This window comes from Saccopteryx leptura, chromosome 4, assembly GCF_036850995.1.
Source record: "Saccopteryx leptura isolate mSacLep1 chromosome 4, mSacLep1_pri_phased_curated, whole genome shotgun sequence".
Lineage (NCBI taxonomy): Eukaryota > Metazoa > Chordata > Mammalia > Chiroptera > Emballonuridae > Saccopteryx > Saccopteryx leptura.
This window is the reverse complement of record NC_089506.1, coordinates 121,194,264-121,211,571: the sequence shown is the minus strand read 5'-3', so window position 1 is coordinate 121,211,571 and position 17,308 is coordinate 121,194,264. Positions and strand designations below refer to the sequence as shown.

General features: G+C 49.5%; 2 protein-coding genes across 7 annotated transcripts in view; both read left to right on the top strand.

Annotated features, from left to right (window-relative positions):
* Positions 1-1,321, top strand: part of PRPSAP1 (phosphoribosyl pyrophosphate synthetase associated protein 1) — a 52,026-nt gene extending 50,705 nt beyond the window's left edge. For all 6 annotated transcript variants that reach the window (XM_066381343.1, XM_066381342.1, XM_066381341.1 and 3 more), the window contains one exon: positions 92-1,321. In XM_066381343.1, the coding sequence (XP_066237440.1) occupies positions 92-250 (159 nt within the window). In that variant the 3' untranslated portion in view covers positions 251-1,321. The remainder of the gene's footprint in view (positions 1-91) is intronic.
* A 4,100-nt stretch (positions 1,322-5,421) lies between these two features.
* LOC136403050 (uncharacterized) lies at positions 5,422-6,641 on the top strand. The gene has a single exon (XM_066381346.1). The coding sequence runs from the start codon at positions 5,599-5,601 to the stop codon at positions 6,568-6,570; it is 972 nt and encodes a 323-aa protein (XP_066237443.1). The 5' UTR covers positions 5,422-5,598; the 3' UTR covers positions 6,571-6,641.
* Positions 6,642-17,308: the final 10,667 nt, after the last annotated feature.

The following is a 17,308-nucleotide window of genomic DNA, read 5'->3' as shown; positions in this document are numbered from 1 at the left end:
CTGTGGGTACTAAATGTTAGGTAGACTTTTCTGCGTGGCCATGTTGGGCATATCAGTAACAGTATTTGTTTCCCCTTGCTGCTATGACCAGGTGGTGGTGACCAATACTGTCCCTCACGAGGTACAGAAGCTGCAGTGTCCCAAGATAAAGACTGTGGATATCAGTCTGATTCTTTCTGAAGCAATTCGGAGAATCCACAATGGGGAGTCCATGGCATACCTTTTCCGAAACATCACTGTGGATGACTAGCTTTCATGATTGCCTTGACCCTGGGCCTCCCAAGGACGACAGTGGCATCAATTATGTACACAGTGTTTCCTTTCCAGGAAGTCAGACAGTCCCTCCTGCCAAGTTCGATAGATAGAAGGCATGCAGATAGTCAAGAAGGAGACAAAGCTAATGGATAAATGGCTTTAAATGTGTGCCCTCATCATCCTGTTCCTTAAAAAAAGTTATCACACTTTCCTGAAAAGAATCTGAAAATCTTTTGGCATTGTGAAGGAGTTCACGGCAGGTGAAGTTTGACCTCGGCCCTGTTCATTCAGCTGTTTCGACCACAGGGAAATGTGTATTATGTTAAGTGCAGTTAGGGAAGCTGAGCAACTGGCACTGCTTCCATTCCCGTTCTCTCAGCCTCATATAAATCTTTTATAGAGAACCCTATTTTTCTCTGAGAAAATGCCATGCCTACAGCCATTGAGCAAAGGACTGTTTGTAGTGTCCATCCCCTGCAAGGATGCCAGGGAGGCGGGAGCACCTCTCTAGGTGTCTGCGGTGCTCTTCAGTTACAAATAAAAAAATGTTGTCTTGCTGGTCTCTTTGCGCCATTGCACAGACACCCACCGACGTGCTTCCTGGTGACTGACTTTGGTCCAGACTCTGCAGAAGACAAGGGAAGTATGATAAAGGTTGTTGGGGTCCATGGCTGGCCCCAAAGCCTAGACCTAAGCCTCTTTCTGCAGGGCCTATCCTGTCCCTAAGCATTGAAGTGAAATCCTTGTTCAATAATATAGTTAAGATCTACATTTGTAAAAAATAGAATTATACTTTTTCCTGTTACAGGTGACACTTTTGTTTATTGCATTACTTACATTGCACCTGGCCTTCCTACCCAACATTTAAAATTACATAATCAGAACTCATTTTATACCCAATCTGTCTTCTAGACCCTGTTGCAAATATGGTATAAACTTTCTTTGCCTTTTAGTCCAATCCAAGTCAGAACAGTATAATGGGAGGAGGAGGGGCCACTAGGCAATGATCTGGAATTGCTTACTGGTTCTGTTAGTTTCTAAGAGATAATAAAGGACAATTTGCTTATTTGTACAGTTGCATTTCTCTGCAGAGAAGTTTCCTTGATATTTTACCCCTTTCCTAATGACTAGAAAAGTTCCCAACCCACATTCAAGACTTGGAACACATTAGCTTTTTAAGCCATACAAATAAGTTGCCTTCTGTTAATGGACAAGTAGGGGCATTTTGGCAAAGGACTTCCTTATAAACTGATGATCATGGTGTTAGAGGAAGAGCCATGGACTGTTCCTCAAGACACCTGATTCTTGTCTCAGGTCAGGCAGGTGGCCAGGCCTTCCTGGGCCTCTGTCATCCGTAGTAAAAAGGGAGGTTTGGAATTGAAAGTAAAGATCCTTTCAACTCAAATTTCATCTATACCTCCGGTTAATACTGTATTTCCCCATGTATAAGATGCTCCTTAATTTGGGGGCCCGAAATTAAAAAAAAGACAAGCGCTAAAAAGTGGGAAATGCAAGTAAAAAAAAATCTATCCACTGTATAAGATGCACCCAGTTTTAGACCCCCAAATTTTTTGGGAAAGGGTACATCTTATATGGGGAAATACCGTATTTCTCGCCCTATGTCTCTAAATAGAGATTTAAAAAAAATTTTTTTTTCCTGAAGTGGGAAGCAGGAAGGCAGAGAGACTCCCACATGCTCCCGGATGCACCCGGCATGTGCACTAGGGCAGTGGTCCCCAACCCCCGGGCCACAGACCGGTACCGGTCCACAGAGAAAGAATAAATAACTTACATTATTTCCGTTTTATTTATATTTAAGTCTGGCCTGACCAGGCAATGGTGCAGTGGATAGAGCGTCAGACAGATGCGGAGGACCCAGATTCGAGACCCCAAGGTCGCCAGCTTGAGCGCAGGCTCATCTGGTTTGAGCAAAAGCTCACCAGCTTAGACCCAAGGTCGCTGGCTTGAGCAAGGGGTAACTTGGTCTGCTGAAGGCCCGTAGTCAAGGCACATGTGAGAAAGCAATTAATGAACAACTAAGATGTCGCAACGAAAAACTAATGATTGATGCTTCTCATCTCTTCGTTCCTGTCTGTCCTTGTCTATCCATCTCTCTGACTCTCTCTCTGTCTCTGAAAAAAAAACCAAAAAACCCTTATTTATATTTAAGTCTGAACGATGTTTTATTTTTTAAAAATGACCAGATTCCGCGGAGGACCCGGGTTCGATTCCCAGCCAGGGCACACAGGAGAAGCACCCATTTGCTTCTCCACCCCTCCGCCGCACTTTCCTCTCTGTCTCTCTCTTCCCCTCCCGCAGCCAAGGCTCCATTGGAGCAAAGATGGCCCGGGCGCTGGGGATGGCTCTGTGGCCTCTGCCCCAGGCGCTAGAGTGGCTCTGGTCGCAACATGGCGACGCCCAGGATGGGCAGAGCATCGCCCCCTGGTGGGCGTGCCGGGTGGATCCCGGTCGGGCGCATGCAGGAGTCTGTCTGACTGTCTCTCCCTGTTTCCAGCTTCAGAAAAATGAAAAAAAAAAAAAAATGACCAGATTCCCTCTGTTACATCCGTCTAAGGCTCATTCTTGACGCTTGTTTCGTAAGTTCGACAATTATATTTAAAAATACCACAGGTTTTACGCCAGTCACATAATTTTATTTTGTGCATTTATCTGTCCCACCCTAAAGGCCAGTCCGTGAAAATATTTTCTGACATTAAACCAGTCCGTGGCCCAAAAAAAGTTGGGGACCACTGCACTAGGAGGCAATGCTCTGCCCATCCAGGGCGGTGCTCCGTTGCAACCAGAGCCATTCTAGATCCTGAGATAGAGGCCATGGAGCCATCCTCAGCACCTGGACCAACTTTGCTCCAATGGAGCCTTGGGCTTGGTAGGGGAAAAGAGAGAGAGAGAGAGGAAGGAGAGGGGGAGGGGTGGAGAAGCAGATAGTCTCTTCTCCTGTTCAATTCTCTGGCCGGGAATTGAACCCAGGACTTCTATATACTGGGCCAATGCTCTACCACTGAAACAACCAGCCAGGGCCTAAAATGAATTTTTTTATTGAAAGCGTTTAGTAGGATTTATTTCTTGGGATTAGAATGAGAATATAGACTATGCCCTTGACATTGATATTTAGAACCCTCATATGTGCCTGGCATGATACCAGGTCTTCAGAGTATGGAAATGAAAACAGGAGGACTCGGAGCTGGGGGAGCTGATGTTCTGGCCGTGGCTGGTGTAGTTGCAGTGACGTTCTTGTGGAAAGTCACTGAACACAGAATTGAGAAAGCCCCCTCCCAGCACTGCAGCCCCCCATACAGCTGATGCCCGACCGCAAGGCTTTAAACTTTGAGGCTAGCTTTAAGGAAGGTTGGCGCACCAGTGCACAGAAGAGTACAAATAATTTGTTCTTTTGAAGATAACCACCTGAAGGCCTGTGTACCAGGCACTGGGAATAGAATGGTGAGCAAAGTCCTTGGTGTTACCCTTATGGAAGTTCTGGACTTGTGTTGAACTCTAGTCCCAGGGAAACTAAGAATTTGAATTTGAAAGCAGTTAAAATAGTTAACACCAATAGAACATTCTTTCCATTCATGTGATTATTCCCTTTCCCTTTTTCATAAATACTCCTTGCCTTCATTGCCGAATTCAAACACTGAGTTTCTGCCTATGTCGGGCTTCCCAAATACCCATCCATTCTGATATCAAATAAATGCTTAGTGCCTCTCACCCTGACTTTCTCACATTTAGGTTAATGTAACAAATATCTGACAAACCTAAATTGAGGAATATTCAACAAAATAAACTGGCTAAAGTGTCAAAGTCTTCAACAGTGTCACTGTTCCAGGTGGAAGAAGATGACAGCAGCATGACAACTGCATGCTACTGGCCCCTTGTACTCTGAAGAGCTTACCAGGATAACAGACTAGACATGAGTGGGGACTGAAGGTTAAATGGCAGTCACAAGTAAGTGTTAGGATTCCCACTTGACTGCTATGTTGTGCTTGTTGAAGAGAAAGTCCTGTCTGTAGGAATTATTCATTAAAGTATTTGGGGGTGGTAGGCCTCAGGATATCAATTTATTCTCAAATGGTTGCACCATACCTGCAAGTTTTTTGGAAGTTTGTGATTGTTTAAAAATAAAAAATTTTTAGCCCTGGCCAGTTGGCTCAGTGGTGGAGCGTCGGCCTGGTGTGCAGGAGTCCCGGGTTCGATTCCCGGCCAGGGCACACAGGAGAAGCGCCCATCTGCTTCTCCACCCCTCTCTCCTCTCCTTCCTCTCTGTCTCTCTCCTCCCCTCCCGCAGCCTAGGCTCCATTGGAGCAAGGTTTGCCCAGGTGCTGGGGGTGGCTTTTCCTGAATATTGTATTACATGTTTTCTGGAAGAACCTGGTATGGGGAAATCAAGCCTCAATTGTTGAGTGCACCAAATTCATCTATCCTGTCTAATCCTGCCCTGGAATACTGGCACAGGATCATTTGAGTGTTTTGAGATAAATTAGGCCAGCACAGCAGAGAAAAGCTCTGTCATCTGATGACTAATAGGCATCACATGGGTGGTGAGAGATCTCTTCTAAATTACTCTTCCTTCTAATTGGGTAGAATGACATGGGAACTGTCCCCAAGGGACCAAGGTCTCAGGACTGCACCCTTAGGTTTGTGCCACAGGTCTGCATAATAGAACAGCAGGTATACAAAGCATAGTTGCCCTGGTGCCCTCAAATCTCTGCGTTCTGAAGTGCCTTGGCACAGTCCCATACCATCTTTCTTTGGAAGAGTTTACTAACAATAAAAATTAGTGGCACCGTAGACTGTGGCCAAGGCTTCCCCAGAACCCTATAGGAAAGGCTACCCTAGTGAGTCTGGGGAGGTTGGGAAAAGCGCTGACTTACTGCCTCGGCGCCAGTCACCTCTGGGCGCGAGTTCATCCGCGGAATCCTCAGGGCGCGCGGGGACCACTGCAACGGGGTCGCACACAGCGTGTCCACCCCCCACGCCCGCCCCGTGGCTTAGTTCCAAACGTCCGTCCGCCGGCTGAGACCTGGTGCGAGGTAAGGCACCCCTGGGCTCAAACATACAGAAACCTGACGCTGAGAGTCAGCTGTACATCAGACCCCGCCCGAGAGGCAGGCGCTGGCTCCGGAAGTCAAGAGTGGGAAGCCCGGCGGCAGTGCGCTCTTCTCTGTCCTCTAGGCAGGCTCCAGAAGGTGACTGGTGCCTAGTGCAGCTGGGCCTAGGGGGCACAGTGTTCCAGGACCCCGCAGGGTCCCTGAAAGGTCACAGAGGCATGGCGATCAGAGAGGGGACCCTGGCCGCAGGTGTTGACCGCTCCTGAGACTGTGCACAATGCCGCCCGTGGCGGCTGCCACCACAGTCTCCCTCCGGGAGTTGGCCGACCTGGCCATCGGCACCCCGGAGGTGGGCGCTGTCAACTTCACGGCCCTTCACACACTCCTCGTGGCTATGCTCAAGAACCTCCACCTGCAGGACACCCGGGTGGGCTTCCAGTCCTTGTCACCTGAGCAGAGCAGCTCCTTTGAGACCCCACCCCCAAGGGTCTCACTCAGCACCCCACAGATGGCTGTGCCGAAGGAAAGGCGAAGGAGTACTGCGGCTAGGGTGCCGGCCCAAACGCTGGAGAGCCAGGTGAAGAACCTGGACGGGCAAGTCCAGGACCTTGGCCGGCAGGTCAAAGCCATGGACAGTCAGGTGCAGGGCGTCCTAGCCCACTTTCAGTCCTTCGCTACCCTGGCTGGGGGGCTGGACTTGGACACCAAGAATTGGCTAGGGGAGCAGGAAAGGGCCACTTCCATGACCCAGATGGTGATGCCTGAGATTGCCACACTGGAGATGGTCACATCAGAGATGGCCACACCCAGGAAGACCACGCCAGAGAAGACTACACTTGAGGAAGCCACGCTGATGCCTAGCATGGCCAAGCTGATACCCAAAATGACCAGGCAGGAGGCTGGGATGGCAGTGCCTATGCCTGAGACGGATATACCTATTCCCAAAACAGCCAAGCCTGTGCCAGGCATGACCATGCCAGTGCCTAGGATGGCCACACTGATGCCAGAGAAGGCGCAAACAGGGTTGATGAAAATCTGGAAGGACAGTCCCCAGGTGAGAACAAGCCACCCCCTCTCCAGACTCCGCTCCAGCCCAGGTTGTGAGCCACAGGACCACCCACCAATGGGGGGAGGAGACTGCAGCTGGCAATTGTGGGCATGGTGGCAGTACCAGGCCTTGGTAACAGCTCTGGCCCATGCTGCCCCCACTCTACCTTTCAGGCCATGGAACTGCTCCAGGGCGTCATAGAAGATGTGAAAACCCTGAAGGAAGCCCTGGCAAAAGACCAGGAAAAGGCGCAGGAGTTCCCAGAGTTGAGCCCCATGGTGAGGTGCCGGGACCTCACATCTTGCTGTGCAGCCCCCTTCCTCACCCTGTTTGCACAGAGGCTCACCCCTATCTATCAGACACCCAAGGATCCTGAACCCACCCAGAGGGGAGCTGACAACTTCTCAGCTCAGAGGCTCTGAAGTACCTGATAAAGGCTTGTCCTTGGGAGGCAGATCAGCCCTGTTCTGCAATCAGGCAGTGTTTCATTAGTGGTTAGTCTGAAGCGAATTCCAGGACAAAGATTCCCATCCCAGAATTAGCATGTGCTCCTGGCATATCTGTCCCTATCACCATCCTGTCACACCCCATGTCCCTTCCTCTTGTTGGCTTACCCACTTTCTGTCTACCCTCTCTCCTCCTCTAAGATCCACGTACCCTTCCTCCTCTTCCCTGTGCCAGTGTGTGTGCAAGGGCCACAGGAGGGCCAGCTTTGACCCTCCACCTCTGAACTCTTCTTCCAGAAACTCCTGCAACGGATTGAAGAAGTAGAGAAGGTAGTCAGAGACCGGGAGGAAATCTTGGTAATGTCTGCCACTTCTGTTGGAAAGGGCCCTGGAAGGGATGGGAGGAGGATGGGTGCCCACAGCCTGGCCCCCTCGCTTGAGCTCCCCCAGACTCCCAACCTGGATGTCTGCATCCCTCCAGGGTAGGATGACATGTGTGCCCTTTGCCCTTCAGGGCACTGCGCCTGGGTTGAAGAGAAATCCTTTCTATCCCTGCCCAGTGCTCCCTTAGGACCTACATGGGACAGGAAGCCAGCTGCCCACGACTCACAGTGACCTCTCTCCTTGAGGGTAGGGCTGTGGAAGGATCCACTAATCCTGTTAGCTCAGTTCTGTTCCTAAAACTTCTGGGATTAAACTAGGTGTGTGTGTGCACGCACACATATGTTGTCTGTTACTGTCAGGGACCCTTCAGGCGGAAGATGACTTCGGTTCCTCATGGAGAAGTCACCATGGTCACCTGGGAGGAGCTGGAACAGGCGATTACCGACGGCTTGAGGTCCTCACAAATGGTGAGCAAATAAGGACAGGGGCTGGGCGGTGGTCTTGGTGGGCTCCCCTGAGCCTCTTCCTTTTTTACTATTGCACAGTGTTCCATATGTGGGTGTTCATAATTTATTTCATAGTCCCCTATTATGGATATTTTAAATGTTTTGCCCCGATTTTATGACAAGCATTGCTTCATGTATCACTCCTAGAAATGGAGTGTGAGTCTGCAATTTGGCAAGCTTTTGACAAACTGCCTCCTGTGGGTTTGGTTCCAATTTAGACCCCCCACCAGCATAGAAGGAGAGAGATGGATTCTTACTCTCCCTACCAGCACTGCCTATAGGTACCCAGTTCTTTGAGCTTGACCAAATGGTTGGATGGAAAATGGTACCTGATCTCCTTTTGTGGTGTTTCAGAGTTCTTTTATACTCTATCTCCTGAAATGTGCCAAGTCCCTTCACTATTAGTGGACCAAGGTGACCAACCCTGGAAATAAAACCTTGTTATGGAGTCATTTGCTGATGGTGACTTTTACCCTTGGGGAAACTTTCACGAAGGCACCTGTCTGTTCTAGACAGCGCACAGGATAACCATATCATTTTCAAATCCCCAGCTTTTTTTCATCTGTATAAAATGGGTATTTTTTCAAATGACCCTCAAGGTCCAGAATCAGCTGCCTTTTTGATCTTGACATTTCCCTTCCCATGACTTTGTGCATCTGGGTCCCTCGAAGAGGATCTCACGTGTATGTGCACACACAAGCAGGGGGAAGAGAGTGAACCTTTTTGGCGCCACCAAGTGGCCATCTTGGGTACGACAAATATCTGGGCAGTCCCAAGACTTTCTGAATTCTGGGTCCATCTTCAGAGGAAAGTACCATCAGAAAGTGTTGGAAGAGGAACCTGTAAACAGAAGGAGTGGCCTAGGGAAAGACTGCCTCTGCTTTTGCTGTTTAAAAATTTAAAAAAAATTTTCAATTACAGTTGACATGCAATATTATATTACCTTCAGGTGTACAACATAGTGATTAGACATTTATAATGGCTGTTTTGTCTTTTTTTAAAGCCAAAGCTTTTTACATATACCACTGTCTTGCGTTCTGAGTAAGCACACATTTTCCGGAAGCCACTGTGAGACCTTTAGATAAGCATCTACCCTGAGACAGTCTTACTTTTCCCAAAGCTAAGAAAGTGTCAGTGTTTGGATAGTTGTTCACAATCCTGAACAACTCCAGAAGTGAGAATAAATATAAAAGCTGCAGAATTTTTAGAAGCAAGAGAACAAGCTCAGGTGATGACAAGTTTGGCCACAGCTAGGAGAATCTCACTGTCTCCAGCTGAGAGACCACAGAGCACTGGACACCACCTCCCTGCACACTGTCAGTGGTTTCCTTTAACATAAGATTTCAAATCTCAGCGTTGGGCCTGACCAGGTGGTGGCGCAGTGGATGGAGCATCGGACTGGGTGCAGAGGACCCAGGTTCAAGATCCCCAGGGTCGCCAGCTTGAGCGTGGGCTCATCTGGTTTGAGCAAAGCTCACCAGCTTGGACCCAAGGTCCCTGGCTTGGGCAAGGGGTTACTCGGTCTGCTGAAAGGCCACGGCCGGGGCACATGTGAGAGGGCAGTCAATGGGCGGCTGGGGTGTCGGACCGAGGGACTGATGATTGGTGCTTCTCGTCTCTCTCCGTTTCTGTCTGTCTGTCACTCTCTCTGGCTCTCTGTCTCTGTAAAAAAAAAAAAGAGAGAGAGAGAAACTCGGCATTGTTACGGTCAATTATGGGTTTTGGCAGATGGTGGTAACTACCATTCTTTTTCTTTTTCTTCTCTTCCTCCCAGCCACCGTCTCCTCTGTCCTTCTGCCCGCCTCGTGTACTTTTTCTAATGGTAAGAAAAAATAAAAGGCTTACCATAACCAGGACAATCCCAACCCTAGCACTCTCGTCAAAATGTGCTTATGGGAGGAAGAGGTTTCTGACTTTCCTGTGACCCAGGCAGTGAGCCTGAGGTGCCAGCTGGATCCATCATGATGGGCATTTCACAATGGAAGCATTTTTCAGTGGCCATTTTACTAACTCTCTGGATTTTTTTTTTAAGTTTATTTATTGATTTTAGCAAGAAAGGAAGGGGGAGAGAAATAGAGACAGGAACATCAAACTGTATGTGCCCTGACCTGGGATTGAACTGGCATTCTCTGTGTTTTGGGACAATGCTCTAACCAACCAATCTATCCTAGCCAGGGCTGGTCTGTGGATCTTGAGTGCAGATGTTCTTTTGTAGAAATAGTATACCCAGGGTAGAGGACGTTTTCTGTTTGACGGTGTGTGTCCTGACAGGCTAAAGAAGGTAGAAAACAAAAATTAAAGGTCTTGTTTCAGGCCCCCATGGAGAGAGAGGCAGGTGATCACCTGTGAGGTTGAGGTCACCACTGCGATATTTTCCACTGTGGGACCCAAAGATTAGCGGAGCAATCTAAGAAGATTGAGCCTGATTTCAACCAACTGAGCAAAATGAATGAGTCTGGCCTCATGGCACGTCCCCCAGGGAAGCAGAAATAAGCATTTTGGAACATCCTGAGGTCATGGAGAGCTGCTGAAGGCAGTTGAGTACTGAAAGCCCAAGTCCCAGAAGGAATTCTGGATTCCTCCTGTCTAGCGGGCAGTTCATTGTACATCTTCATTGTTCAGATCACAGTCTAATGGGTCACAGGAAAGGAGGAGCTTAAAAGCAATGCATTTGGCTCACAATAAACCTACTGAGTCCAAGATGCATATTCCCCCGCATAGCAGCATCTCTGAAGTTGAGATGTATCTAAGAGTTGATGGCATTTTTAAAAAATTATTTTTATGCCCTGGCCGGTTGGCTCAGCGGTAGAGCATCAGCCTAGCGTGCGGAGGACCCGGGTTCGATTCCCGGCCAGGGCACATAGGAGAAGCGCCCATTTGCTTCTCCACCCCTCCGCCGCGCCTTCCTCTCTGTCTCTCTCTTCCCCTCCCGCAGCCAAGCCTCCATTGGAGCAAAGATGACCCGGGCGCCGGGGATGGCTCTGTGGCCTCTGCCCCAGGCGCTAGAGTGGCTCTGGTTGCAACATGGCGACGCCCAGGATGGGCAGAGCATCGCCCCCTGGTGGGCAGAGCGTCGCCCCATGGTGGGCGTGCCGGGTGGATCCCGGTCGGGCGCGTGCGGGAGTCTGTCTGACTGTCTCTCCCTGTTTCCAGCTTCAGAAAAAAATAAATAAATAAAATAAAAAAATAAAAAAAAAATATTTTTATTTATTTATTCATTTTAGAGGAGAGAGAGAGAGACAGAAGCAGGAAACTTCAACTCCCATATGTGCCTTGACTGGGCAAGCCCAGGGTTTTGAACCGGCAGCCTCAGCATTCCAGGTCGACACTTTATCCACTGTGCCACCACACGTCAGGCCTTGATGGCATTTTATATTAAATTGGCGGCATGTTCCCTTTCCTACAGGTGCATTACATAAGGGAACACCTTAAAATGATACCATCTTAGGCATGCTAAAATACGGAGAGGGATGCATGAGGCACACTTCAATTAGAAAGTCCTCTGATAGGTCTTGGAAGGGGTGAGGAGTTAAATTGTCTTAACATTGAGCAACTGGCATCTCTCTCTTGAAAGTCTGTGGCCTGGGGGTGCAGGGTGGGAGGGACAAAGCCACAGAGGGGTGTTCTCCAGGTTTTCCCAACATGAAAGGGCTGTGTTGTTATGGTTTGCTATTTAGACATCTTAGAAGATGAGTCTAAGGCATGGCTCATGTTAGGAAGTCTATGTTGGCACACATTATTTCTAATTCCTATTCTCAGAAATGACGTGGTCTCATCTAATGCCATTAAGGGAAATAACCAACCCTGTTCCAGGTCCCTGCCCCCACTTCTTTAGCTGTTATATATCCATTTTTCTAGGATTTCAGAGTGTTTGTTCTGTAAAACTGTAACTTCGGTTTAGTCACTATGATAAGCTGAATAATGGCTCACAATGACCAAGTCGTTATTTTGTTTATTTGTTTGGTTTTTTTGGTGTTTTTTTTTACAGAGAAAGAGAGTCAGAGAGAGGGATAGATAGGGACAGACAGACAGGAACAGAGAGAGATGAGAAGTATCAATCATCAGGTTTTTTTGTTGTTGTTTTTTTGTATTTTTCCGAAGCTGGAAACGGGGAGAGACAGTCAGACTCCCGCATGCGCCCTACCGGGATCCACCCGGCATGCCCACCAGGGGCAAAGCTCTGCCCACCAGGGGGCGATGCTCCGCCCTTCCGGGGTGTCACCCCGCCGCGACCAGAGCCACTCCAGTGCCCGGGGCAGAGGCCAAGGAGCCATCCCCAGGCCCGGGCTATCTACGCTCCAATGGAGCCTTGGCTGCGGGAGGGGAAGAGAGAGACAGAGAGGAAGGGGGGGGGGTGGAGAAGCAAACGGGCGCCTCTCCTATGTGCCCTGGCCAGGAATCGAACCCGGGTCCCCCGCACGCCAGGCCGACGCTCCACCGCTGAGCCAAACGGCCAGGGCCCAATCATCAGTTTTTTGTTGTGACACCTTAGTTGTTCATTGATTGCTTTCTCATATGTGCCTTGACCGTGGGCTTTCAGCAGACCGAGTAACCCCTTGCTCGAGCCAGCGACCTTGGGTCCAAGCTGGTGAGCTTTTGCTCAAACCAGATGAGCCCGCGCTCAAGCTGGCAACCTCGGGGTCTCAAACCTGGGTCCTCCGCATCCCAGTCCTACGCTCTATCCACTGCACCACCGCCTGGTCAGGCATAACCAAGTCTTAATCCCCGGAACCTGGGAGTGTTAATTTATATGATGAAAGGGACTTCACAGGTATGATTAAACTAGGGACATTGAGATGAGAGATTATCCTGTGATATTTTGAGGGATGGAGGCGAGCTATCACAAAGGTCTTGATGACAGGAAGGCAGAGGGAGATTCCGCTGCAGAAGAGATGGTGATGTGACCACAGAAGCAGAGATTGGAGCCAAGCGGCCACAAACCAAGGAATGTCAGCGGCTGTTAGAAGCTGAAAGAGACAAAGAAACGGATTATCCCCTCAGAGCCTCCAGAAGGAGTCTGCCTGGCCGTCAACTGTGGCTGTAGCCCTAGAGACACTGGATTTGGAGCTCTGAACTGCTGAACTGTAAGGTGACAAATGTGTGTTCTTTTAAGCTGCTCAGTTTGCGGGACTTCATCTCAGCAGCCGTGGGAAACTTATTAATACAGTCATCTTTTCCCTCCTGAGGCAGTTCCCTCCTGAGGTTAGCCGCTCTCGTAAGTTTAGCTGAATTTTTGTGCCCTTCTCTGGCATTCTTGTTTCTGAACATTGGGCAGGGTCCACAGCAGTTGCTTCCAGAGTGGTTTCTGATAATGTCAATGTGTTTGTTGGGTGTCACTTTCAAGGCAGTTGTTTCATCGTAGCGGCTGGTTTTAAGTCCATGAGGCCTAGGGAACCAGTAATGGGCGCACTCTCAGCTGGCTGCCAGGACTGCTGCCCCTGGTGTACACACATCACACAGTCCCTTCCCTTGGTGTGGGCATGATGAGATGTCTCTTATCATTAGCTTATTAACAAATTGATTTCAAACTAATCGAAGAGGAGATAATTCCAGGTGGCCCTGACCTAATTAGGTGAAACCTTCTGAAGAAGGTGAAGGACGGACCAGACACGCCCTCCTGCTGGCCGCCATGTGGCACCTCAGGAGAGGGATCGAGAACGGCCTTTAGGAGCTGAGAGTGACCCTTGGCCAACAGCCAACAAGGAAACAAGGCCTCAGTCCTACCACCAGGAGGAACTGAATTCTGGTAACAAACCAGACGAGCCTGGAGGAGGGCCCTGAGCCTCAGATGAAGCCTGGCTTGGCCTGGATCACAGGCTGTTTGACTCTGATAGCAAATTCGACTAAGGTAGATCTGGACCTATGACGCCTGGAAACTGGCAGATGATCAACGTATTTGTTTTTATTTGTTACACCACAGTAGAAAATGAATACAAGACACTTAGCCGGTGCTCTTGCTAAATGGTTCTGGGCATCACGGAGCAGGAATCCAGAGCTGGGGTTGTGGGTGAGCCGCTCAGCTTTCGGGGGTGAGACTCAAAGTCATGCACATGACTCACAACTTTTTAAACTTCTGCAAACTTTCCCAGTGTAGAAAGGCTCCTCCAGAATTTTGTGATAGCTGTTTGATCAGTCATAACTCAACCTAAAAAGACAACTCAAACATCAATAGGAAGTTGACCCAAACTCCCCAATTTTGTGATAACATAAACTACAGAATTCACTTTAGAAAAGTAGGGAGTTATTTTTCAAATTTTAGCTTTGAGATTTTTTTTTTAATCTGTTAAAAAATATGTTGAAAGAGGTGGAGAGAAAGGAGCTTCTAGCTGATGAATGAACACATCTGAAAATACTTCAGTCGTGACGTCAGGGAAGATCTTCAAGAGCGGGGCTATGTTGTCAACGAGTCTCTGGGCGAGATGAACAGATGAGCAATCTTGCACGAGGCGCGCTCGAAGGAGAGAGGTGGTCTTAAAGAGTGCTCGTTTTGGGGTCGTCTCTAAGGTGGAGTTGGCTACCTCCAACAATTCATCTTTTACTAAAACTATCCCAAGTCTCCATGTACTTTTTTTTTTTAAGTAAGAGGAAGGGAGATAGTAAGATAATCTCCTGCATGCACCCCAACCAGGATCCACCTGGTAACCCCCCTCTAGAGCCAATGCTCAAACCAACTGAGGTATCCTCAGTGCCCGGGGATGACACTTGAACAAATCAAGCCACTGGCTGTAGGAGGGGAAGAAGGAGAGAAGGGGGAGCAGGAGGGGGAAAGAAACAGATGGTCACTTCTCATGTGAGCCTTGACTGGGGATCAAACCTGGGATGTTACATGCCATGCTGAATCCCCAGCATTCAGCCGATGCTCTATCCACTGAACCAACCTGCCTAGGCCTCTCGGCACCCTTTGATGAGAGTCCGTAGAGAAAATTTCTACCTATAGAAGTTCCTGTGCACTTACAATCTTTTTTAAGATTTTACTTAGTATTTTAGAGAGGAGAGAGAGAGAAAAGAGAGAGAAGTGTGGAGGAGCGACTTCTGGTATCAACTCTCATATGTGCCCTGACCAGGCAAGCCCAGGGTTTTGAACCAATGACCTCAGCATTCCAGGTCAACACCCTATCCACTGTACCACCACAGGCCAGGCACATTTACATTTTAAATATATGGTTTAGTTGCCCTGCAGCATACACTTCTACCATCAGCAATGGGGCCATCAAGAGGTGGCCTGCAGCCCTGGCCGGTTGGCTCAGTGGTAGAGTGTCGGCCTGGCGTGCAGAAGTCCCGGGTTCGATTCCCGGCCAGGGCACACAGGAGAAGCGCCCATCTGCTTCTCCACCCCTCCCCCTCCACTTCCTCTCTGTCTCTCTCTTCCCCTCCCGCAGCCAAGGCTCCATTGGAGCAAAGATGGCACGGGGGCTGGTGATGGCTCCTTGGCCTCTGCCTCAGGCGCTAGAGTGGCTCTGGTCGCGGCAGAGTGACGCCCCCAGAGCATCGCCCCCTGGTGGGCGTGCCGGGTGGATCCCGGTTGGGCGCATGAGGGAGTCTGTCTGACTGTCTCTCCCCGTTTCCAGCTTCAGAAAAATACAAAAAAAAAAAAAAAAGAAAGAAAGAAAAAAGAAAGAGGTGGCCTGCATATTTTAAACAATAAACTACTTGTATTCTTTGCTTGTAGTCACGGTGAGAGTTAGCATGGGTCACTTGGATTCTGCAGTGTTCCTCTGTCTTTTATGAGGGAGGTTATATATTATGATATCATTTGCAAATGTGTAGATGCTCCAAAATCTGGAGACTTACCCTTTAGGATTAGCCAAGTCTGTCTCTGTGTCCAGCTTAGTTTTGGGGGCCAGAAGGCATTTTTCCCCAAGGACATTAAGTTATCTTTCTCAGGCACCCCAGATTCCCTTCTCTCCAAGTCTTACAGTATTTGTTACTTATAGTCTCTGCTTTTTTTCTTCCTCTTCAACCAGATCCCAGAGTCAACAGTAGGACCTCTTAAACACAAAAAACTGACTTCCCTGTCATCACATGATATCCCAAGTGGAATCTCCACCAAGCGTTCCAGTGTGGACCAGTCTCTGGATTCTGCCAGTGGTTTGGGCTCAGATCAGGCCTTATTAGGAACCAGTGGACCAGGACCCCCCTCTGAAGTGGCTCTTAGCAGGGGACGAGGCAGACATGCTGCTGGGTTTCCTGGAAGAGAACAGCAACCGAGGGTCCATGACGAAGGCAGCCTGGCAAAGACCCCTCACCTTTTTGTGTCCCAATTCAGAATGGAATCTGACCATCACAGACCTAGAGAGGATCCCAGCACAGCACATCTACGAAGAGATGAACAAGAGGCATACGCTGGCCCAGTTCAACAGGGTTTACCCTCAGCCAGAGACAGGCATCATGTGCACCCAGAGCTGTATGGGGGGGCAAGCATTAGTCCAGATCAAGTCTCTGCAAGGCCAGATCAGCATGGATTAGAGCCCCCTGGCCTGGATCAGCTTGAATTTCTATATCCTAGCACTTACCCACATGGTGTATTCCCCTTCAGCATGAGTCAGCCTGGTATGATGCCATCCGGAGTGGATGAGCAGGGATTGGCACTACATGGCATGGGTCAGCATGATATGGTGCCACCATGGGTACCGGGCAGAGATCAGCAAGGATTGGAACTACCTAGTGTGGGTCAGCCTGGTATGTTTCCAACTAGCACATATCAGCCTGGTGTGAGACTTCCTGACACAGACCAACGTGGTATGGAGTGGCCTGGCATACACGAGAGTGGTGTGGGACCACTTGGCACAGATCAGCATGGATTTCCAATGTTTGGCTTGGATCAACAAGGATTGGTTCCACCTACTAGAGATCAGTATATTTTGGGATCATCTGGTTTGATGCAAGTTGCTACAGATCAGCAAGGTTTTAAACAGCCCAGTTTGGAAATGCTTAGCTTCACACAACCTGGCATACAGCAGCAGGATATGAGCCAGCCTGGCATAGGTCAGCCTGGTTTCGTCCAACCTGCAGGTCAGCCTGGCGTGGTCCAACCTGCAGGTCAGCCTGGCTTGGTCCAACCTGCAGGTCAGCCTGGCTTGGTCCAACCTGCAGGTCAGCCTGGCGTGGTCCAACCTGCAGGTCAGCCTGGCGTGGTCCAACCTGCAGGTCAGCCTGGCGTGGTCCAACCTGCAGGTCAGCCTGGCTTGGTCCAACCTGCAGGTCAGCCTGGTTTGGTCCAACCTGCAGGTCAGCCTGGTTTAGTCCAACCTGCAGGTCAGCCTGGCTTGGTCCAACCTGCAGGTCAGCCTGGCTTGGTCCAACCTGCAGGTCAGCCTGGTTTAGTCCAACCTGCAGGTCAGCCTGGCTTGGTCCAACCTGCAGGTCAGCCTGGCGTGGTCCAACCTGGTGCAGGTCAGCCTGGTTTGTTCCAACCTGCAGGTCAGCCTGGTTTAGTCCAACCTGCAGGTCAGCCTGGTTTGGTCCAACCTGGTGCAGGTCAGCCTGGCTTGGTCCAACCTGGTGCAGGTCAGCCTGGTTTGTTCCAACCTGCAGGTCAGCCTGGCGTGGTCCAACCTGGTGCAGGTCAGCCTGGCGTGGTCCAACCTGCAGGTCAGCCTGGTT